The 23871-nt window shown below is 42.0% G+C and overlaps 1 protein-coding gene across 1 annotated transcript; it reads right to left on the reverse strand.

Moving 5' to 3' along the window:
* Positions 1-16: 16 nt before the first annotated feature.
* rnf19a (ring finger protein 19A, RBR E3 ubiquitin protein ligase) lies at positions 17-22572 on the reverse strand. Its single transcript, XM_075450396.1, has 10 exons — positions 22443-22572; positions 10294-11178; positions 6454-6662; positions 6160-6304; positions 5235-5397; positions 4776-4890; positions 4405-4563; positions 3442-3661; positions 3196-3339; positions 17-2963 (listed from the first exon to the last, which is right to left on the reverse strand). Exons 2-10 carry the CDS (start codon positions 10899-10901, stop codon positions 2213-2215), a joined length of 2514 nt encoding a protein of 837 aa, XP_075306511.1. The 5' UTR covers positions 10902-11178; positions 22443-22572; the 3' UTR covers positions 17-2212.
* Between the last annotated feature and the right edge of the window lie 1299 nt (positions 22573-23871).

Consider the following 23871-nt stretch of genomic DNA (forward strand, 5'->3'; position numbering starts at 1 on the left):
ACACAGACACAAGGGGCTTGATTGAGAATTTTATTTGTTTAAGGATATGCACTTACATGCACATACTGAAGCAGCTGATTAGGAAATATATGTTTTCAAATAGCATATGCCTCTTTTGATCAAATTAGAAAACAGACCTGGCACTAATAGTCTTCAAATAATAACACGAAAGACTTAAACAGGCAGGTTTCAACAAAGGGTACATAAAAAAGAAAAAAAAGAAAAGTGGAAATATCCTCAGCTGGAGGCTTCTGAGGTGACAACACAGTTGTGAGAGAAGTTCTCTTCTCCATGACAGCATGCTGAGCTCAGCCAGTCGACGTCACAGCAGAGCAATCTGTGGTCAAGCCTCAGAGTCGCAACAGTCTGACACTCCTGATCCTGACTGCTTTGGATAGAAGAGATTTTATTGCCAACATGTGCTGGTTACCCTGCACCTAAACTCTTTAGACTTTGGATACTTTGAGGGGGGGCATTTTGGGAATCAAACAAAAGTTTTGGTTTTGTCAAATGTTGTTTGTGACTTTGTGAACAACAAAATTGTTCCGGTACTGTCGGATCTGCGAACAGTCGAGTGTCGACAGCAGTGGCCTGAGAGGAGTCTTTGGTCAGCTAATCCATCTATAATGTGACTGGGGAAAGCAGTTGTTATCAGGGTATCTCCTCTATTTGTAGCGTTTTCTGAGGCGAACGTAATTAAACCTTTTATGTTTTTTTTTTTAAATGTTTATCATAAAAGAGACACAGAATGAAGAAATCATAATAAACAACACTATACACAGGAAGTTTCCCAAAAAAGGCACTGTAGGTTCAACAAATATAAAATCATCTGCATCAATCATTTGCAAGGATTTAAGACACAGGATTGTTGTTAAAATACACCCTGAAGCTCTTTAAAAAAAAAAAAAAAAAAAAAGGGGGGGGGGGAATAACTGGTGAGAATCATCCACTGAACATCGTTGCTGTACATTATTGAGTAAGATGAATGAGCTCGGATGCAAAAAGGAGCTTCTCATTGCACAACAAACATATGTTTACATAAAGCTGATGTGTTTCCAGACTGCACACATATGCTTATATTGTATAGGTATTTGAAAGCTTTTCGTTTTTTTCAATTATTGCAAACTCATTAACTGCTTTTTAAAATCATCTTTATGTTTATAATATGAAGCCTGGGCTGTTTTTTTGCAACTGTACTTAATGGAATACGTTTAAATTCCCTTTTTTTCCCTCATTCACGTCTAATAAATGAATAAGAGGTGAGTAACGTACTCTTTCACAGTGCACATCAAGGTGGCTGGCTTAAATCTGAAATATTAAAAGGAGGACGAAGGGCTACACTTTGAGTATTTCTCGATGTAGTTTCCATCAAAGTATGCTACAACGGTTGGACCCAACACGGGGCTTCAACATTTAAACCAACTTTCCCAAAATGGAAAATAAAAATAAGCAGACACGGAAAAAGAAAACAGGAGTCGAACATTACACAAACACAACCATAACGACGTCTGATTATGTCAAAAATAAATCCTGCTACTGTATAAACTGGTCCCTCTCTTATACACGACGCACATTCCAACAAGTCTAACAAACAAATCAAAGACTAACCACAGTGAGGACGAATCATTCCGATTCGCTCAGAATCAGACGAAAACCAAGTATTTGCAGATGTGTGAAAGGGGTAAAAGGTTCAGGTTTTAATATAGCAGCTTAGTTAACTTGCTCCAAACCAGCTTGATCAGGTCTGTTTTTTCTTTTTTGTTAAGCATGAGGAAAATTGTTAAGAACTGGTTTGGTTTGGGATTTGGGGAATTAAATGGCTGTATAAAGGAGAACTGTCTAAACTTGACAGATCATCAGATCCACAGCTGATAACCAGCTTTACATCTGTCAATTTACATTCAATTCAACTTGCCACAAGCCTTGTTGCATGAGCTGATGCTTTATTAACTGACTGAAACGTCAAATCCTTCACAAGACCAAAGATCCAAATGATCTTTGACCCAACTGTGCTCCTGTATACCTCTATACCCTCACCAACTTCCACCTCAACCATCTCTGACTGTGAAGACTAACATTCAGGCCATAATAGTTTAAATGTTTATCTGTGCCCCTGACCATCAACTTCACAAGCTGCATAGGAGGTTGAAATGAGGTGATAAGGCTCACTGAGCTTTCAGTGGTAACACAGCAGGAGGAGTGAAGGCTTTCCTCAGATGTCGGTTTGTATACAGTGCTTCCTCGTCTGGCAAACAGGCTGTGCAGCAGTGTTTCTGGTGGTCTCTTTCACGTCCTTCTCTCGCCTTGTGTCCGCGGCCTCATCGACACTTTCCTCACTGATGTACAGAAACATTCCTCTGCTTCCCTCGCTCGGGGAAGCAGGCGGGGATGACGACAGCAGGCGGTGAGTCATGGCTGCGTGGCTACTCTGAGGTGGGAACTGCTCAAGGCGGTCATGCTCCACTTCAGGCATGGGTGTAATGGTGGGATGTTGTATATGGGGGTCCACTGGGGGAGAGCAGGGCGTGTGTGCTGGCTTTGAGGTTTCAGGGTCTGAGCAGCTGAGCTCTGATGAGAAGTGGCTACAGTGCGAGTCGGCCATAGACGGGAGGCTGCCACTCAGGGATGGAGAATCAAACTCAGAAGAGTTAGTGCTGCGCTGCTCCACAAACTGAGCATCCATGTCCCCTTGCGTTTCGTTTATTTTAGTTTCTCCTTTGCTGCTGCCAGCTCTTTTCCTAAGCTTACTTTTACACTTTTTACCTCTTGAAGTGGAAAGGTCCTTAGACCAAGGGGACGAGGGGCAGCAGGTGGAAGGACACGAGCACATGCCACTGCTGGCTCCTTTGACACCGGTGGTGCTGCTGCTGCAGCTCGCTTCATCCATGCTGCTGCTGGCACTGCCGTGTCTCATTTTGTCCTGTTTGGACTCCATGTCTGCTGGCACCTCCAGGCTATTGTCTCTGCAAAATAATATCACTAAATAAATATTCATATCACTCATCAAAAGCAAAATAAGTCAATGTTAGACCTTTTCCTCTGAGCATCTATGTGTTCTAAAAGCATTTGTATTAAGTTTCCAGTTCTTGATCACTTATTAAACCATAATCCTGAATTATAATCTTCCTCCTTGCCCTTATTTAAAAATACTCTTATGAGTCTGAAAACAAGTTTAATCTGCTATTGACTTCTAACCTTTCTAGAGGCATGTAGGCATTTAGGATGGAGCCTGCCATGGCTTTTGTGCTCGCATTGTCACTAATTGTCCCCAGACTGACGGTGGCTGACTCCCCACTCAGACTGCAGCGTTCCTTCTGGACGTCAGCCTGCACTTCCATCCTGGGAAAAACAACCACACATGAATAACATGTTTTTTGGTCTCTCCAAACTGCATTTTGGCCATAAAACATTAACGTTTCTAAGAATGCGGAGGCCACTCACCGGTTGTAGCAGCTGCCGGACAGGCTGCCAGTGATACTCGTCCCAGCGAGGGCCGTGGTGCTGGCATTGTCGCTCATGTTGTCACGCTGAGCAGAGCTCACCCCACAGTGCTCCATGTGACTCCCACTGACACTGAGGCTCAGGCCCGTCAGACCCCCAACGCTCGCTCCGTCTCCGAGGCTTGGATTGTTGAGCCGCGTCTCCGCCACTGAGGTAGTATCTGGCAATGAAAATGGGTACAGGGAAAGCCATTTAATCTAAATGAGGGTTTCTACTGACAAAGTGAGTCTACAAAAGATAAAGATTCTGAACATAGTTCCATGAATACCCAAAAGTATCAGGTAAGACCCTCTGCAGCGAGAGAGGAAACCGAGTCAAAAAGATAAAGAGGGAATACCCTGACGTCTCACACCTTATGTTCCCAGAGAGGTCAAAGTCTCTGCTCTCATTAGGATTATTAATTATTTTTCTCTGTTTTCAGAAGGTGTGAGAAAAGCAATCTGTCTCCCTTCCTCAATATCTCCAGGGAGTCATTTCACACCATCACACACACACACACACACACACACACACACACACACACACACACACACACACACACACACACACACACAGAGTAAATAATTGTCCTTGTCTGCCATGAACCTTTGCAGAACTTCATGAACAATTAACAGCATGTAAAAATAAAGGTGAGGTGCACTTCCTCATATCAAACATGCTGGCATGAAAATAATGCGGGAGTGTAAACACAGTACAAAACAGCTTGTGTAACTCGGTGTTTCCAATTTAGCCAAAGATGGGTTAGACTTATCTCATATTTTCTCTTAATATCGCAGTTTCTCTTAAACGGTGTCTCCTGAACTCTTTCGGCTTGTTGTTCCACCAGTTTTAAGTATCTTATCTGGTGGAAATCTATCCCATTACCTTTATTTTATTTTTTATTTTTTATAAAGCGATTCTCACCTGTGGCCGCAGCTCCACTTCCTATGTTTTCATTTTCATCATCAAACTCGATTCGCACCCCTTTGCCGTTGCCAGCTGACACTCCACAACCTCCGCTCCGGCACAGGGAGATTGGGACGACTCCATAGACGTAAGCGAGCATGATGGGAACACCAATACCTACACAACACAAGAGATGGGTAAGATTAATACAATCCTTTTTTTTTTTTTTTTTTTACCAGATAATTCAAAGTAAAGATACAGGAAGAACAGAAGCAAAAATATCATATCTATAACTACTGGTACAGTTGTGTAAAAATATATTACTGGAAAACCTTGAAATATTTCAATTCTTGTCACGTAACATATGACGCAGCCAAGGCAGACCTTACCGACAGTAACTGCAGCAACCACAGGTGACACAATCACAGACAGCGTCACACCACCAGCTATCACCAAGTTCCTCTTATGTTTTGAGATGTCCTTGCCTTCATAGCGATTATGAATCTGATGGGAAACAATTTTAAAGCACATTTCACTCGAGAGATTCTGAGACTACAGTGTTGTCCGTCACTGACAACAGAAACTTATTTTACTCACATGTTTATAAAAAGGTACTCCCAATGCTTCAAAAATGACAATCTTGATCTTGTATTAACTGTAGTTAATGACTGTGCAGTTTTTTTATTATTATTGTGAAACACAGATTACTGGGTAAAGTGCTGCTAAAACATGGTGGTTTTAACACACCATAACTTCTGTACACGAGTAAGTGTCATTACATCTTTAACCTACTTCTCAATCTCTTGCTGATAATGAACAATCCTCAGTTGCCCGATGAAAGCACTCACCTTTCTGCCCACATAGACTGGGATGCCAATGATCATTGCTGGGATGGCGATGCCAGCAATGAGTGCGATACCCACGGGCGCACCCACCAACGTGCCGAGCTGCCACAGAATCTTCTTCTTCCTGCTCCAGGGCTTCTTCCCCCAGAAGGTGCAGCCTGACGGACTGAGAAGGCAGGAGAGATGAAATAGTCAGTATGGGCTCAGACAAAAAAGCAACACGTGTGTGTATTACTGTTACAAAAACTAAGCTGACGAAAAAAAACGTGTTGCGATGTCTTTAATCAATTAATTTAATTGATTCTTAAAGTATTTTGGCTTTTAAGGTCACTAAAAATAGGTATTTTGCTAAAATCCTTGTAGGATTAAGATATTCTAAAACTCAGGTTGGACTATGGATGTGTAAAGAGCAAAGCTCGGGGGTGTTTGGAAGCGACAGTGCAAAGATCCAAATTTGCTATCTGACTCATGGTTCATATCAGTGAAAACAGCTCCATCCCCGAATCAATATGCCTCAGTCTTGTGTCTGTTGCCATTAGGCAGCTAACCCTCTGCCTTCTCATTTATACTGGCACAATACCATTGTTGCTGTGGTAAAACATTCTCAGGCTTGCTGGTGTAGACGGAGATAATTTAAAAAATGTTGCAAAGGCACCTGTCTAGAATAATGCTTTCATTTTATAAAGACTTTCATGTGAACTGGGATGAATAAAATGAGCTTTTTGATTGAAGAGTAACAATACTGAGCATTTAGATTAAAGAACTAACACCTCAGAGATACTTGAGAAGGAGAACAAATTCCATCGACAGAGCACCGACTACTGGGATACTGAGCTGAAAAGTAAAAACTGCTGGAAACATAAAGATAAAGCTTAAAAACAGGATAAAATGCAGAGTATCCACCCACTCAGCTGTGTGTTTGTCTCACCTTAAATAGTGCAGGTCAGAAATCTCCTTCATGCAGAGCCAGCAAAACTCACAGCCGCACACAGCGCAGGTCATGTGATTACAGCTTCCATCATTCATCTTGATGATGTAAGCGGAGCAGCGAGGGCATGGCTTGATGTCATCACCTTGAGTGAGTCGAAGGGAAAAACATGCTCATTCCAAAATCTGTCAAAAATCGATAGAATATGAAGTGGATCCATCTGCGCATGGTGTGCTGAGGTTAATAATAGGAAAGAACAGGTCACGTGTGTACAAATATCCATCTCAATGTTACCTGCCGCTCCACTCTCTTGGCTGTAGCTGAGGGACGACGACCTGAAACTCCTCAGCCGGAGGTTCTGGGCCCTTTGCTGACGTGCTGTGTCACATGTCTGGTTGGGGTGCCACAGCTGTTTGCAGTGGTAGCAGAACTCTGTCCCACAGCCCTCACGTTCACAGGTAATCTTTGGGCAGCTGGCGCAGCCGAACGCAATGACGGCATAACTACGAGAAGAAAAACACAGACGTGACTGTTGGTCACAAGAAAGTGTGGATGTAGTAGTTTAGCACAACACTAGGGGTCAGCAGGGCTGAACTGGCAAGAACAGGCAAAATGCAGAAGAACCAAATGAAAGCAATTGAACTGAGGGAAAATTCTAATGTACATAGAAATATATACAGAACAAACTTCCTCAAACCCTCCCGCTTTATGAACAGTGTAACAACAGTACAACACAGGTTTGATTAAATCTGAATGGCCGCATGTCATCATCATGTCCCTCATCAATCATTACACGACTCTATTGGTTGTTGGCTGTTCTTAAGAAATGAAGGCAAAGTCCAACTGTTTTGTTATAAACATGCAAATCTAATAAAAAGGAAAAACTTACACTTTGAAAAAAAAACAAAAAACATCCCATTAAATCCCAACAAAAGTCTCTGACAGTAAAATATGAACAGCAGCAACTTTTCCTTGTTGCTTGCCTACTCACAAACCTTCTTGTTTTTAAGACATTGACAACTTTTGTGCTGAAAAGAACTGATACGCTAAATACTGAGACTGTTGAAGCCATTCAGCTTTTCACATCGCGGCTATCAAACAAACAATCTGATGTACAAATTGGACAATGTGTAACAACTTCAGTGGCAAATGCATACAGCACAAAGGCTCCGTGTGAGATCCAGCAGCCTGCGTCGAACCCTCATCTGACTTACTGGAACAGTAAGTAAACAGTAACAGTGGAATCACACCCAACATTTACGGCTGTAACTCTGCAGAGTCAAAGACGAGCCGTTTATTCAGTTTGCACAAATTCGCAGGAAGATATTCAAGCTAAGCAAGCAGACGTTGCGGCATCAGCTGCTGTTGACCGATATACACAGCTGTATGCTTACATCATTTCAACCAAGATCTCGACTGAGAATTAAATCCAACAGCATAAGCTGATACCAGAGATGCAACAGGGAGTACATTTACAAAGCAAAATGGAGGAGAAGTTCCCAGTGACTCATGCAGAATGGACATTTCAGTGAGAGAAAAGCTAAACTACAATGCAATAAGATAAAAAGGGTAGGGGTAAAGCCATTTGTTAAGGTTACTCCACACCACTTTACCAAGCTACATTTGATAAAAACAGCAAGTTTAGATAAGTTAATAATAAGTTTAGAATATATTTCAAAAGGCATAATTTGCATAACCACAATAAGAAATTTTCCCAGAATTTCCCCATGGCTTTTCTCATGGTCACAGTTTCCTCCATTTCAGGAGGAAGTAAAAAAAAAAAAAAACAGCATTTTTACTCTACTGACCTTCATACCTCACATATTCCACAGCACATCAGTGTTATATGTCTTTAAAAGGATAAAAGAAAGTCAGTCTAGACAGTTTCCAGACAGTCTCCACTAACACCTTAGTGAGGCAAACTGATGGCATATTGTGTGAAAGCTGAAAAGCATATGGAAGATTTCCAGATGGACCTTTTGGCATCATCACCACCCTGTGTCTTCCCACACACACATATGAGGAACAACTTAAATCCTGTCCAATTTGTCCTTATGTTTACATGTTAAATACTGAGGTGCAAGTGAGAACTCGATGCTAAACCAGCGAGCAGGTACAACGATAACACGGGCAGTCATGTACGCCAAAGTACAAGTGCTGTGTTTGCAGGCTAAGACTATTATGGTGAGTTGTTGCATGAGAAACAGTGTTTACGTGAGAGAGAGAGACAAACAAAATGGTGAGCCACACTTTGCGAAGCTTTTACAGAAACCTTTAGGGGGGAATGGGTTGGTAGTTGTGTCCAATGGATGTAAAGACTTCTTTTGGCACCATGAAGGTTTCATGTTATCAGACAATAATGTGAAAGAGTTTGTCAGATGCAAAAACAAGGCACTTTTACTTTGCAGAGGACATCATCCCTGTTATATCATTTTGAAGCTGTTCAGAGGTCGTCGGTCACGGGTTCTCATTCAATGCCTAATGATATTTCACACCCAGATATAAGGGAAATAAGGCCCCGATTGAAAAGTCCTGGATTTTCTTTTAACGCCTGAATTTCTACCCAACAAAAACTCAAGTGTTAATCACACAACGACTAGATGTGCTAACATAAAGAGCTAAGATAGAGACGTAGAGACATCAAATCTAAGTGTCAGTCAGGTTTACTCTAATCCATTGATTGATAGATAGAGATAGATATTGAGAGAGAGAGAGAGAGAGAGAGAGAGAGAGAGAGAGAGAGAGAGAATTAACCAGTGGAGAGTGTGGCACTGAGCCAAAGCTGAGCTATTTGGAGGTTGAGAGCAAGAGGAGCTGCAACAATCTCATGAAAGGGCCATTATTCCAACAGACAAGGGTCAGCAATGTTGATGCAACAAAGCTACGAGAGAGTGAAGGGTAAAACCAATACTGTGTTTTCATTCTACGGGGCTATGGATACAAAGCTGTGAACCAGCTGGCCCAAAACTGCATGGATACATAAATACTGTTCTTTAAAACGAATCCAGACGGCACCTAAAAATATCACCGAACATGTAAATCCCAAAACCTACAGAATGCTGCAACTCTAGATGAGCAGCCCAAGCTTGTTGCGTGTGCAGAGGTACTTGTGGCCAGAAGGTGTGTTGTGTAATAGGTGAAGCCAGGTGAATGAATGAGCAGGGAGAACACAGTGTCGGTCACAGCTCGGGCCCCTGTGAGCAAACTGTTGAATCCTTACGAGCTGCGAACAGAGAAAAACCCTGAACTGACCTTAACTCTGCACTGTAACTACCATGTGAAAAGAAAAAACTGTTGGGCAGTGTTTAATTATAAAACAGTAAGTAATGAGGATTAATGTAACTAACAAATACTATTTTAATTCATTTCTAATCGTGTCCACCATCATAATAAATAAATATTCTGTACATTATTATGAGCGATGAACGGCCCGATTAGCTTAGTTTAAATGCACCATAGCGTATATATGGCTTTTATTTTTATTTCATTACAGTCTTTATATTAGTCATGTTGGTCCTGGGCCACATTTTCACTGTCAACGCCCATTCAGGCAGTGGTACAGTCAGATAACAATGGCATGATTACACACTTACCGCTCACATCTTTTTTTGGCTGAGTCATTAGGATGACAAAATGAAACAGGTCTATTACAGCAACAGAGTTATTTTTATCTCAGACATCAGTGGAGAAGCTGGAATAAACTTCTCAGTGCCAGATTACAGCCTAGAAGTCTCCTTGATGTAGTTCTTCACCGTGTTATTTTGAGCTTGTGTATTGCTTTATTTAATCAGAGAGGCAGAGCTTTAAGCACATATTGGATAACTGTAATCTAGACTTTTGACATAAATGTGGTTGTACTATTGAGGGCATTAATCTCACAAGCCTGACACGTTGCAAACTGGCTAAAACAGGCCAATTAATTTTGTTTCCATCAGTGTTGAAAAAGGTAAAGATATAAAGCATATTTAAATTCCTTTCTGACCTTTAATTTAAATGTAAAATCTGTTGATTGGAGACGAAAAGCATTTTTAAAGCATATCACTTTCATCCCAAATGTTAGGTAAGGATGTGCTGTGCTAATACAGTATGTTATTCACTGAGGAGGCAATCTAATCCCTCTGCTCCTGTTCTTACCCGCAGTCAGGTGCAGGACACCAGCGGCAGTCCGGTTCAGCCACCAGCCACCTCCTCAGCATGAACTCCTCATACTTCTCCATGAGGGCTCGGTCTCCTAGGATCATTTGGATGTCATGGGGGTTGAAGCGCTCTGAGCACTCGGGGCAGCTGATGTTGACACGGGACTCCGAGATCTCGATGCGCAGATACTGACGCAGGCAGTCTGCACAGGAGCGGTGGTGACAAGTCATGATGTCTGGGAAGCGCTCTCGTGTGTGGCGGAGCAGGCACAGAGGGCACTCCAGCGTCTCTGATGACGACCCCGGCATCGATGAGGTCAATGCTATGTCCGATTGAGACTGGGTTGAAGTTTTATCATTGCTAGGCTCTGGCTGCACACTTTCAATGCTGACAACGCCGTCCACTCCGGCTCCAGGCTGCAGAGTCCTAGACTTACATTTGGGGTCGCGATCAGGCCTACGCCGTCGCCCAAAGAGTGAGTGAAGGGACAGACGGCGCTTCTTGGGAGTCTTTCTAACTGAGGGAAGGCTAACAGAGGAGGCAACAGAGTGAAGGTCTCGCTCTGAGCCTGTGTTGCCATGATGCTGCTGATGCAGGTTGCTCATAACGCCAGAAGGGGCGCCACTGGTGCCACGACCAGAAATCAACACATCAGGAGAGGAGATAGGGGATAGGAAAAGGGGAAAGGACGTTGGATAGAGGAAGTTAGGGTCAAGAGACGGTCAAGAAAGGCAGCTGGTTTACTGCCAGTTAGGACATGGTGGAAGGAACTTGGCAAAGGAGATCTGTAAGTCGGCGATGTGGTCTGTCCCGGGTTTAGATCACAATGGTTGAGGGGTTCTGTTGACCTGAGATGCAGAGGTTTTGTTGTAGGACGAGAACCTGAGGAAAAGAGAGAGAGAAGGAGGATCAGGTGCTATCCCACACCAGAACATTTACTTCAAATGTACTGCTGCAAAAACAGAATCATTTGGAGGTATATACAGGAGGCAGAAAAACCCGTCGGCTGGAGATGTGATCAAAAAGACATGACAATATTGAAAACATGATAAACATAAACATAATGAAGCACATCTCGGACCTTTGTGGTCCATTTAACAGTTAAAGATATTTCTGGCAGACCTGAGGCATTTCTTCAGGCGTTTCCTTTGTGCAGCTGAGTGTGTCCAACTGCATGCTCTCCATAGAGTGTGTATTAGTCAAGTGTTGGCAAAACAAGACAAAATCCTGTGTTTCTGCTATAGATCTCAGATGTGGCCACAGCTGTGTCAACGTGTCTCTAGAGCTGCCGCACCTAGCCTAGCCTACAAATTAGGCCATGTCATGAACACAGTCATGAACTGTGAAAGTAGAAGTGGTTTCTCAACCCTCTGTTTTGCTCACACTGATACCAAACACATAAAGAGACCTTGAAGCAACAAGAGTTAGTGGTCGTGATTCTACATGAGCGTCCAATTTTATCAAGGCATCCCTTTGAATTAATTTAAATGTTCTGGATAAACCTTTCTGCTTCAGACTGACTTCTTAAGACAGAAGAAGTAGAAGTAGAACAAAGAAACTGGAAGCACCTTTTTTTTTTCCCCCCAAAGAGACTCAATCCCAAACTTCAACAGTGGCCTCTTAATTCTGTGCTGCTCTGCTACCATTTTGACAACAGTAACAACCAGATTCCTGTGAAAGCTTACAACCAGTCAAAGACAAAAGCCTCATATACACATCGGTTTATATCGCAAAAAAGACACCTTCATTAACCCTCTGCTGTCTCTCCTTATAATCTACATGATAAACAGAGGAGATCAGCACATCAACGTGTCCTTATACACATCAAGCTGGCATCATGGAATCAGCTGAATGACGACAGCACAGCAGATTAGATTGGTGAGTTCCACAATACCGGCTTGATGTGTGTAAGCTCACATGAGGCGGGATGGATTTGACTCTGTTACTACCTCCCTTGCTGGCTCAGAAGTGCTTCAGTGGCGGATCAACTTTGACACAACCCCCCCCACCCTCTGTACACATGACACGTTGTGCTACCAAGGTGCATCCGTGGCAGCTACAAAACACATATGTAAAAGAGGCTTAAGATCCTTTAACTGTAAACCCCTGCACTCTAACAGATCAAGTCCGTAGATTTACTGAGGTCACCTCACCTGACAACACACAGCATATACTGCAAAACCAGAAATGTTACCTCGAAATCCAATGGTGCTTTAGTAGAGAATCTTTTTACTGCAGTTGATGACTGTGCACATTCTGTTATTTTAGAATTGCATATACTTGGAGCATGCTGCGATTTTGACTCACCACGCTGGCTCCTTATTTAGTTCCAACACAATGTACCTGCTCTTCCAAACAACCGTGTTACGCAGTGCAAGCTTGCCCTCACTGGCTATGACACGCCCTGAACAGCGCTATAGTAGCTTATAGTAGATTATGGCAGCAGCTGTATGCTTCAAACTTGTATTTGTGTGCGTGTTTATCATTTGGGACTAATTTCAGGGAAATTCCACAGGGAGCCAAAAGGTGATGAACAAGCCACTGCAAATCCCAACTGAGGCAGCGATCCTGCAAACCCAATCCTGCAAACCACAGTCTGACTGGCTGCGGTTTTTCTACCCTCATGAAAACATGTAAGCAGAAATCAGCTTTTACTGCTTATTTTACTGCTGGAGGAGTAGTGAAAATGGCAAGCCACATTCAGTGAGGTACCATGACAGCATTGAAATGCTGACTCTACTTCCTCGTGCTTATCAGAGACATCAATGTCAAATACTATCATACATTGGACTGTCACTATGCAACACTTGAACTAAACAGCAAGTACAGTTCTCAAAGCAAAAAGGCACGAATGCATCCAAGTCTGACCACATTCAGAGATGTGTTCCTCCATCTATCGTTGCCTTTTTAATGCTGCTCAGCAGCACTTTTTACCCCGTTGAGCAACAAAAATATTTCTTAAATTCACGTCAGAATTCCTTCACACGCACATTTGAGGAACTTCAGATGTCGCACGTAAGCGGCCTATCTCAACAGGCCTATTTGATATCCAACATCGATGTGCAACAGTGGCAGCTGTCTGCAGGAAAGACCTCGCCATTCACTGCACCACCTGTCTTGAAATAAGTTCAATTTAACTATTTGCTGTGGGTGGAGTGTTCAGCGCACAGACGTGACTAAGAAGGTTGCTCTGTTTTCATTTCATCGTTTCCAATGTAAACTGGCTTCTATACCTTTAACTCTTTCGGTGCCATTGACGTCTATTGTCGTCAATTTAAAAAAAACGCTGACTGCCAAAGACGTCTATAGACGTCAATTGCGTTTTTTAAACGGAGCGGGCTGGGGGACAATCTAGCGGAGTTTGTCACTAAATCTTAGGCTTGTAAACACTAAACAGAGAATCTACTGTCTATTACTAAAGGACTGAAAATGGTAGAAACCAACTTTTTTTTCCTGATGAAAGAGGAGAGTCTACTCTTTCTTTTGGTAATTTCGGTGTGTACATAGTCATAAGACACACTTTTCTGTGGGTCTTGGAAAATCAGTCAAAATACTGTAAAACACTTGGCAGTGTGGGTTTCTCTGTACTGAAAATGGCTGGCAGTCAATGAGTTAAGTGTCTTAAAACAACTTCAGAAAACGGTTTAATGAAAAATGTGAAGGATCTACATTAGAAGTTGCTGTCAAACTCAATGCCAAGAGAAAATAAATCCCCACAAAGAAGGCAGCACCTTATAAAGGAGGATTTATTGTTAGTTAATGACTGACAGTACTGGAAACATCGTCTTTTGCAATTACCGATACTCACTTCCTGAAACATCCCAAGTTGGATGAAATTTTACAGCTTCTGCCTGACTATAAAATATCCCCATTGAACTTATGACAAATAGGCGTATACGTCACCTGTTACAGTCCTGTGACATTAAATGACAGTATTCAACTTTAGAGATTTGTAGTAATCAACTTATGGTTTTAAATCTGCCGAAACTCATCAAGTGCAAATAATTTGCAATTTTGCTCCCTTTCTGAGAATGTTAAGATTTCATTGTTCTCCATGTGCTTGTGTTAGCGTGGGATGTATTTGTTTCAGTCCACTTCTACACTACTACACCTCTGACAGTCCAGCAGATTGGGTTGATTTCATCTCTTAAATGTATCTAATGTTATTAGGGGTGCACCGAAATGAAAATTTGTGGATATGTGGATATTTGTGGAATAAGGAAAACACCAAAAGAAATGATTATGCCAATTTTTGTAGCATTGTTGTTATGGCTGAAACTGTGTGTACTTGTCTGACTAACGTCACGACATTGCAACAAAAATTAATATTCATGCTTCAAGAATGTTTTACTTGGCCCCGCTCCTGAATAGCCTACAGGCTATAACTAGCCCCTTTCACACTGCCGAATAACCCGCGTTTAATTCGCGAATTTAGCGTGTCCGCTGTTGCGTTCACACTGCCGACCCGTGCTGCCAGGTCAACTCGACTCGCCTTTCGACCCGCGTCGGACCCTAGTCTTTTTGCCGAGCCGAGTTTGATGTGAACGCAATCGACGCGGGTCGGACGTGGGCGTGGCGTGACGTGAGGAGTTTAAAAGACAGAATGGACAGCTGATTCAGAACAACAGCGACAGGTGAGGACAAGTTTCACTCTGTTTTAGCCTACATCAAGTTCGAGACATTTTTTAATATGGCCAACTGGGGAGACAAGGAGGTCCGCGAGCTCCTCAGCCTCCGAGCAGAGGACGTTATTTACCGCCACATTTTGGGGACGGTTTTCGCGTTCTTCTGCTTCAAATTTTAGCTGGATTTCCTCAATTTGGAGGTTAGTGCTCCCGTATTCTCCGCATATGTTCATCGGCGGCATTCCACGTTGTAACCATCCACACACCGTAAAGTAACATCTCCATGAACTGCATATATAATTGCATAAACGATATCTCAAGGTGTCCCGCCATCGTTTGTTTGAAAAATTTGATGCAGACAGGTGTATTTAACCCTACCTCCGACGCATGGCTTGTGCCTACGTCATTGTACACGCCCGGCCAGCATTTAATGTGTTTCGTGTGACGCTCTGCCACTAGGCAACGCCCCCTGAACTCGTCTTCAGGCGACACGGGTCACCCTGACACGCCAAGCGTTCACATTGCTCGACGCGGGTCGAAGGTGCAATTTGGACCCGCTAAGGTAGCGGGTCGCAGTGTGAAAGGGGCTATAGACTGCTGAAAGACAGTAAAATGAAGTATCTTTAATCATGAGCAGCCTGTCGCTCCAAAACAAGATATTCTCTGTAACCCATCCCTTTTTCTCCTTGGCAATTCACACCTGCCAGAGAGATGGGGCTCAGTTCAGAATTAGTGTGTGCTAACACGCATCAAACCTATATCGCCAAATCAGTTGAGTGACAACAGCACAGCTGGTCAGAGCGGCGTGTTCAGCAATGCCAGGTTTCCCTAACATACTCGGCCTGTTTTGCCTCTGTTACAACTTTCCTTGCCGGCTCACGGGTGCATCAGGAGCGGAGCGGCTTCGCCGTCCTCCCAATGCGCAAAGAAGGTGCATTAGCTCCAGTTTGAAAGGCATGTGTAAAAGGGCCGAAAGACACGAAACAAAAAAAGTCAACCTGTACAGAAGAATTTGTGTCATTTGGTAGCTCTGTAAGTTTAAAAGCCCAATTTGAAGAATGTAAGACAACAAAAGTTCAGTCAAATTGGTCTTTGGGTAACATTTCCACATCCAACCTCAAGAATAACAGCGCTGAACTGTGTCAAGGACGAACAGCAGGAGAAAATGCATCTCTGACAATAACTTTCACTGTAAGGCCTGACTTTTTGCTGACATGGTGCCTTAACACTTAAATTCCACATTATAACAAAGCGCGGTGACGTGTTGGGTGAACTCAACAATTCGTGAGAGCAAGAGGAAATTTTAACAAGACACAGAAGCAATTTTAACCAACCCACAAGTCGATGTGAAATTACACTCCAGTGGCGTAATTAAAATGGAAAATCCTGCCTCTGCAGTGTAACAAGAATGAGTGGGACTTTCCATTTGGCTGAGGTCACTGCATGTGTTTGTGCGAGTACACACTCGTGCACGTATTCCAGCTCTGCGGCTCCGTGCCATCGCATGCAAACCAAGTTCACACACTGGGACGGTGTCCCAGTTCCTAAGACAAGCCCGGGGTAAAAAGCCCACTGCGGCAGAATAAATGATTTCAATCCTCCGTCAACTCTAAAATGGAAATAGCAAAGTTTACATCACATTATGCTTCATGCTGTTTTATGACGAAAACTGCTAGAAAATATAAACCAGAGGGTTTTCTATTGGAGAGGCCATTTAATGTCAGGTCAATGAGGGAGTCACACCATAATTTGTGTGTCAAAATGGAAAGGGGAAAATAGTAATAAATTAAGTGACTTGAAGCCACGTTGGTAAGGGTTCTAACAAGTATAGAAGTTGAGACCACAGAGAACACGCTGGCTCCAGCATTGCAATAAACAAAATAAAGCCAGGTTTCCCTTGCCTGTAATTTTGCAAAGAGCCAATGTGGCACATGACCAAAGTGCGATGAACATTTTGTGTTAAAGCTCTGCAACGGCACACTTGCACGTCAAACCCTGTGTTACAAACACTTTTCTTTCATTTCAAGTACAATGTCTAAGCTGCAAAGGGAACATGGTCATTGCAAAATGAACCATCGATAAGTGAATGATAACATTAAAACTGTTTCACTCCGTTTCTTCTACTTTCTAATGCCAAGGCAAACAGAAGTAAAGCAGCCTAATTAAAAACCAGCCAACAATAAGTCTGCTCTCAGTGCACAGTCAATTCATTCAGTTAAAGAAAAAAATATATGCTTAACTGAGCTCTACAGTTATGTGGCACCAGCAAAAACCGGTGATTGTGTGATGTCCTCAAATCTAATCACAATGACATCACATTGTAAAGTGAGAGGATAAATGTGTCCTTGCTCTGGGAAGCAAACTATATCGGCATGTATGCAATTGATTTCACACCACCCTGACATTTTCAGGGAAAGCCAAAATTCTTGTGTTTCCCATAAGCACAGAGAGCAGACGGGTGACATCTGTGGGCCAGTTAGCGGATCTCAAGATCCCCAAATGATGGTCAGCTGCAGTGATGAAAACACAACGCGTTTTCCTCTTGCAAAATGCAAGAGAGGACACGATTCAATGCAACACTTGTTAGTTCTTTTTAATAATTAGCCACGATCAGAGCACATTTGTTTAAGGCCTCTGCAGTCAAGACAAATTTCACAATAGTGTCAACCCAGCTGTGTCATTTCCCGTGTCATGACTTGGACTATGTGCTCGTCAGTCCACTTCTGCTATTTTTTGACAAAAACCTGAGCTAAGCCACTTCAGGCCTATCGCATTTCTGACCAAAACTCAAGTTTCTGGAAACGCACATCACCTGTTGCTCCATCTCAACCCACAGAGAGATACAGCGAATTAAGCCACTGCATGTGAAGCCTTTGTGGGTTATCAGAAGAGAAGTGTGCGCAAGAAGGATTTCCTGTTGTGTTTATCAATGCTGAAGTCCAAATTTAGCAATATTATATGAGTTACTTGTGCCAATTTGGTGCAAATGCCTACTCTCTAACATACAATGATCAACTTCCAAGACTGGAAATGACGGGCTAAAAAAAAAGCATTCTTCTGCTAAGTTCATCACGTACACTAATTTCCGGTGACATTCCAGCTTCAGGACAGATTTCCTGATCATGACAATGCATTCACTTCTTATGGCTTTGGACCAAGCGACAGCTTTACATAACTTTGTTTACCTTACACACTGAAAAACTGTCAAAAATTACCCGAATGGACATGCATCTGAACACAATGGAAAAAGATTACCCAGTAAACTCTGGGTTGAACAGCACTAATGAGGTGTAGGACAGCTTTCTGTCAGAAGTAACCCTGCCGCTTAATGAATTTTTAGTTGGTGTATTATTGCCGTGGTAACTAACATAATCATATCTGACATTCAACAGAGAGTGGCGATACTGGAATGAATGTCTGTGACGCTCCCCTCGGCACTATTTACAAAACACTATGACTCACACTCAACAGGGCAAGGTACTTTTCCGCGACATCTGGGACACTGTAATGAGGCAGCAGCTTCATTTGGATTGTCAGTACAATTAAAAAGGTGGCAACATTCTGCACACTGAAAAAATAACTTCTCATGTCGACAGTAATTTGATACTCATTTCCAAATAGTGCCACGGAGACAACAAACGAATAAGCAAACGATTTTCCTACGAGACAAGTTGGTGTTCTGACAGGGGTGAGGACGGAGGAGTCACAGAAATGACAAAGTTATTCTACGAGTCCGAAAGAGCTCGTTATATCATGTCAAGGCCAGCTTGCCTTTGACAGAATTACTTTTCTATCTCTTGTGCATGCACGTCATGCTCCCGAAGGCTTCTGAAATATGCAGTAATGTTTCTATCTTGCAAAAACATCTTTACAGATCGTTGAAACGCGTCTCCAGCTTCAACTGGAGCCACACATTGAGTTTCTATGTAATCCCTGTCCACACCCTGTCAAAAATTGACACCAACTTCTGAATTTTCAGACCTCTTTTGCTATTTCTTAATTAAGTGACAAGGAATCTAAATGAATTTCCCTAAGTGTGAAGTTGAACATTTTTTCAAACTCAATAGATGTTGATAAACTTTTAATCTCCTGCATAGTTCATGAAGTCTTGTCCTTACTCTGTTTGTGCTTGGTTTGTGGTATGGTTTATTGGTCAGTAAGATGGTTATGGTGACACAAACCAGAGCCTGAACTGGGTTTGTAGACTTACACACTCTGGTTTTAGGTTTGCTTCTAATTTCTTTGCAAATTAATCAAGAATAATTTCAAATCACGTACTGAGTTTGAATCAAACTGAATATTCACAGCCCTGATGTAAACCGCTAGTCCATAATCGCCCAGCCTGGCCCCTTCTGCATCCAGGAGACAGAGAGAGCACAGACGAACTCCAACGAACACTTTCTCTCTCTAAAAGCTGCCCACGATCAAAAACAAGCCATCTTAAACAGGATAGATGACCTCAGAAGCACCCTCCATGTTAGCTGAAGTGAGGAGGTGACACTTGAAATCCCTCCTCGTCTTCTCAAGGAGGATTTTACGATACTTTCCAGATTTTGTTCCACAGGACACTTGGTCACCCACTCAAGCATTCTAATTTTTGGTCAACCCTGAACAGAGAGTTAGAGATTAACTACCCGTCTGTGACTCTGTTATGGCAATAACTTTCTACCTGTCTGTGTTAATGCAATACCACAGGAAACCTCTATAAACCAAGCAGGTTAACAGCAAACTTTGTGAGGAACCTGATGATGTATGTCTGCTGCAACACTGCTGAACCAAACCTTGATGGGGAACACATTACCTTTGACAAATAAGGTGCCTTTTCATATTGAAAAGAATTTCCAAATGAGGCGATTAAAATGTTTTTAGGCCAACAGTCACCACCCCCTGTGAATGAATTCATCCCCATGTAAAATTCAAAGCCTTGTTAAAGCAGAATAGCTGCCATTTGACAAATCCTTTCAAAGTCTTTCAGGCTTCTGCATTATGCGTCTTCTGATGAATGCATAACAGCCACTGTCCTCCTTTCTGAAGGAGGCTTTTCACCCCAAACAGCAGGGGAGAAGGAAGCAGATTGGTGGCATTATGGGGGAAGACGGCACTGTTCCATTTGTGCTCCAATGGAGGAGGACAGAGAGACCCACTAACCACTATTCACAATTCATCAGCAGTGCATAGGCTCACTGTGCAATCAAGTCCAAAGATGCACATGTATGAAAAAAATGTTTAAAAATCATTTAGCTAAAAAAAAAAAAAAGACAGGAGGAGTTTAAGAATTAGTGAATAAATGAGTGCCTTGTAAAAATAATTCTCAATGCTCTGCATTGGCAGGTCTCACCATAGGTGAAAGCAAAAAAACAAAACAAATTGGAGTCGGAATCAGTGCATTTTTAAGTTTCAACTGACTGTTCCTTGTGCACCGATATTCGTCAGTTCATCAGACCAAAACATGAGACGAGACAAGCAAACATACTTGTAAATACGACGCATACTTGGAGCTTTAATTCAAAGCTCAAGGGTCTCGTTCGTATGTGTGAGTCTGGCTGCTGTCTGGCTGTCAGTCACCAATGATAAAAGGGGGATGATCACTGTCCTATATAAATATCTGAGAATAAAATGTTTACACTGAATATAAAACCTCACAAAAAGAATATCAAACAGCATAGCAAGTATTTATACAGAGAGTCGAGCTGCTCACCCAAAGTCCTAAAAGAATACGCCACCTAACAGAGCTGTAAAATCATAGAAAAGGAACAGTTACAATCTCACTCTGTCATATTTTGACCAAAGCATGTCAGACATTTGACTGAGACCTCTGGAAAGTGTGTCAAGTTGAGAAAAATGGGCAGAATATGTCAAGTATAAATTAGTTACAACTGACATGGCGGTAAATGCACTCAACTGTGTCATTCGTCTTTAACATAAAATGCTCCCACTCCAGATCTGGAGTGGGGACACGATACCTTTAGGTGGCTCTGCACAGCATCGGCATACGATACCAAAATATCAAGCTGGCATCAAAGGAATCTTTTTTCACAAACAAAAAGGCCCAAATTTTACCCAGACAATTTTTTCAAACCTAGTTATAGAAATAAGAGTATAGTTCTGAGTAAATTCCCCAGAGATTTATAGTATTTTGGTCAAGTTAAACAATACAAACCATCACGAGGAACCAAAAAGCTAAGTGACTCACTATCAGAACCCCCCCAGCCAAGGTTGGGTCTCATACAATTAACTGCAATTACTGATTTAATTTTCTTATTCATTCTGTTAATTCGATTCCATTTAAACGAGTGGTCATCAGCACCACCTTTTTGCTGTGAATCCAACAAATAGCCTCCCTCCAACCGATGACCTCTACTTCTTCATTTGGCTTAAAGACAAAATGTGCCCATGGTGATGCTGCGTTTGACTTAGTAACTTAGCTAATAGCGATTATGTCAGTAGGTGCTCAGCTAAATTTAGTCTTTCAATAGTAGAGGTTAAAGGCCTTATAATGTGGTGCCATTAAATCGTGGCAGAGGAACACAACAGATCACAACAGTGATAGAAACATGACGTGTTTAAAACAGCTCGAATAATTGTGTAAAAGTGACAGGCCATGTGAGGATGGCTTAATTCAATTCAATATACATGATTTGGAAGGGCTACATAGCTGATGTGTTTTCCAATCGTGAAAACATTGATATGATGCGACTACAGAGGGACATTTCCATTCACTGCACTGTACATGTATTCAATAGCAGGGCAGATCACATGCATGCACATTGAACTGAACATGACGATCCACTGACGTACAAATAATTTCATGGACAAAACTAAGAGTTAGACTTTAAACCGTGCGACAGAAAACATCCCATGAACCAGTTCTTATAAAACCAAACAGATATACGACCATAACCCGAACATGTTTCAACGCAAATGTCTCAAGTAGCTGTACTGACAAATGGGCTATTGAGGATCAAATAAACGTTTGGTCTAATCTCTCTTTCATTGAGGGACCAAAGAAAGTACCGAAAATGAAAGCATAAACGAAAGTCAGAGAGCGACTTGTTTAACGAGTTATGAAAATATTAAGATCTCTCACCGCATAATAAAACGGCGATGTATCTATCACGAGAAGCTCTACACCAGAAGGAGGAAACAATGTTTACAACGTCCAGCTGGCTAGCCTGTGTTAGCCTGTGAGCTACGAGATCAGATATGTAGCAGGAAGCTAGTCACCAACTTTAATCGCCAAGAGAGTAGTTGCTGCCGCTGACCAGCAGTATTGTGGTCTGTTGCCTTCAAGTCAACCATTAAACAAAATGCCTGTTTTACCTTAGTTACTGCAAACGGTTATAAAACTGTATTTGGTATCAGAGGAGGATATCTGCCGGCCCGGAATTGAGTTTAACGAGAAAAATTTGGAAGCTAACAAAGCTAGCTGCTGAGCAGCCTCGGAGAGGAGGAAGTTCTGAAGTATTATAAACTAAAAGTGATCCAGTCCTGACTTAAAAGCGGATTATTTTAAACACTTACCTTTGTATTTCCCTTGAGTTTGTATTACTTCACAACAGAAGTGCATACTGTGGTCTCCATTTCACAGGAAGCCGTTGGAGAAAATGTGTAATGCAAAACTTCAGGCAGGGTACATTCCCCGAGTCTGACTGTTGTCATCAAGCCAGAGAGGAGATTTTAAATAACACGTACACTTCCGGTCAGGAATCTCATATTTTCAAAATAAAAGCCGCATACAGCGTGGTGTTTTTGTTTCATGGTCAGTGATGGAGCTCAGTACGTAATCAACTCCATTTTAAGTGAAAGCTAGCTTTCTTTTCCATTATCAATTCACTCTTGTTATGATACTTACATGCATTGAAACTAAGTATTTTTAAAAATGTCACAGGTACTGTGAAGCTATTAATTTAATCCCAATTTAATTTACTTAACTCTTCTTATATGTTCGATCACAAATTCTCAAATGAAATAGCAAACATGTTTGTAATGTTAACTGTATAATGTTGTGGAAATGATAATTTATCCCTTTAAAGCATTTCATGTAGAGGTATGATAAAGCAAATGTTTAACAGGCTCACATAAACATCACAATTACTTATTAGCTTATTTTTCTGTGTTGTATACATCAAATCACATCTCTGTCTCCCTGGCAGTGACGTATGGTAAATTAATTACTTGTTTTTTGCTCATTTATATTTAAATGTTTTCTCTGTCTTGTCTACATGTAATTGTTTTCTCTCAGTCTCGCCGACGGTGAGATAAATCAACCATTCTTGTTCTTGCTTTTTGCCGTGCAAGTCGTTTGCATTCAGGTGGGAGCCGTGTGGAAATAACTGAAGAATGAAAACCCGCGCGTGCCTTGTTGTGCAGCGGGCTTTAATTTGTGAAGCACTGTCGGAACGGAACATGTTTCCCTTGTAGGAGCTGCCGCCCTGACACTTACAGATGTTTATCATGCAGTGGAAACGTAACCACCTTCTGGCCACTCAAGAGTATAACCTTTCCATACATCCAGAATACACGCATTCAACTCTTGTTTTATTTTTTTATCCTAATCTAACCTTTAACTTATCTTTAATCTAACCCTGGCTATAACCCACAATACCAAATGCTTTACTCAACGGAGAACAGTTTAAGTGGGTGTGTGCCTCCCTATATCGGGCTTTCTCTTTCGTTAACTAAATACTTTGATAAAAGTAAAACCGAGAGTATAACTTTCAGTCATCGGCCCTATGGTGCTTTTAGTTACTGCATTAAAAGAAATCCTCTCAAGGTTACTTGAAACTCGTCGGTTGTTGGTGAGAGATCGCAGCCTTCAGCTGGGTTATCTTTGAAAGCATCCAGTCTGTCCATCATCTCTGCGGCTGTCTTTATGTTCATTCAAACCTCTCCAAATTTGAAAAATGTCACTTTTTTTCTTTTACACATCTCAGTTTTTTGTGGATCAAAT

Source organism: Odontesthes bonariensis, chromosome 18 (assembly GCF_027942865.1).
Source record: "Odontesthes bonariensis isolate fOdoBon6 chromosome 18, fOdoBon6.hap1, whole genome shotgun sequence".
Classification (NCBI taxonomy): Eukaryota; Metazoa; Chordata; class Actinopteri; order Atheriniformes; family Atherinopsidae; genus Odontesthes; species Odontesthes bonariensis.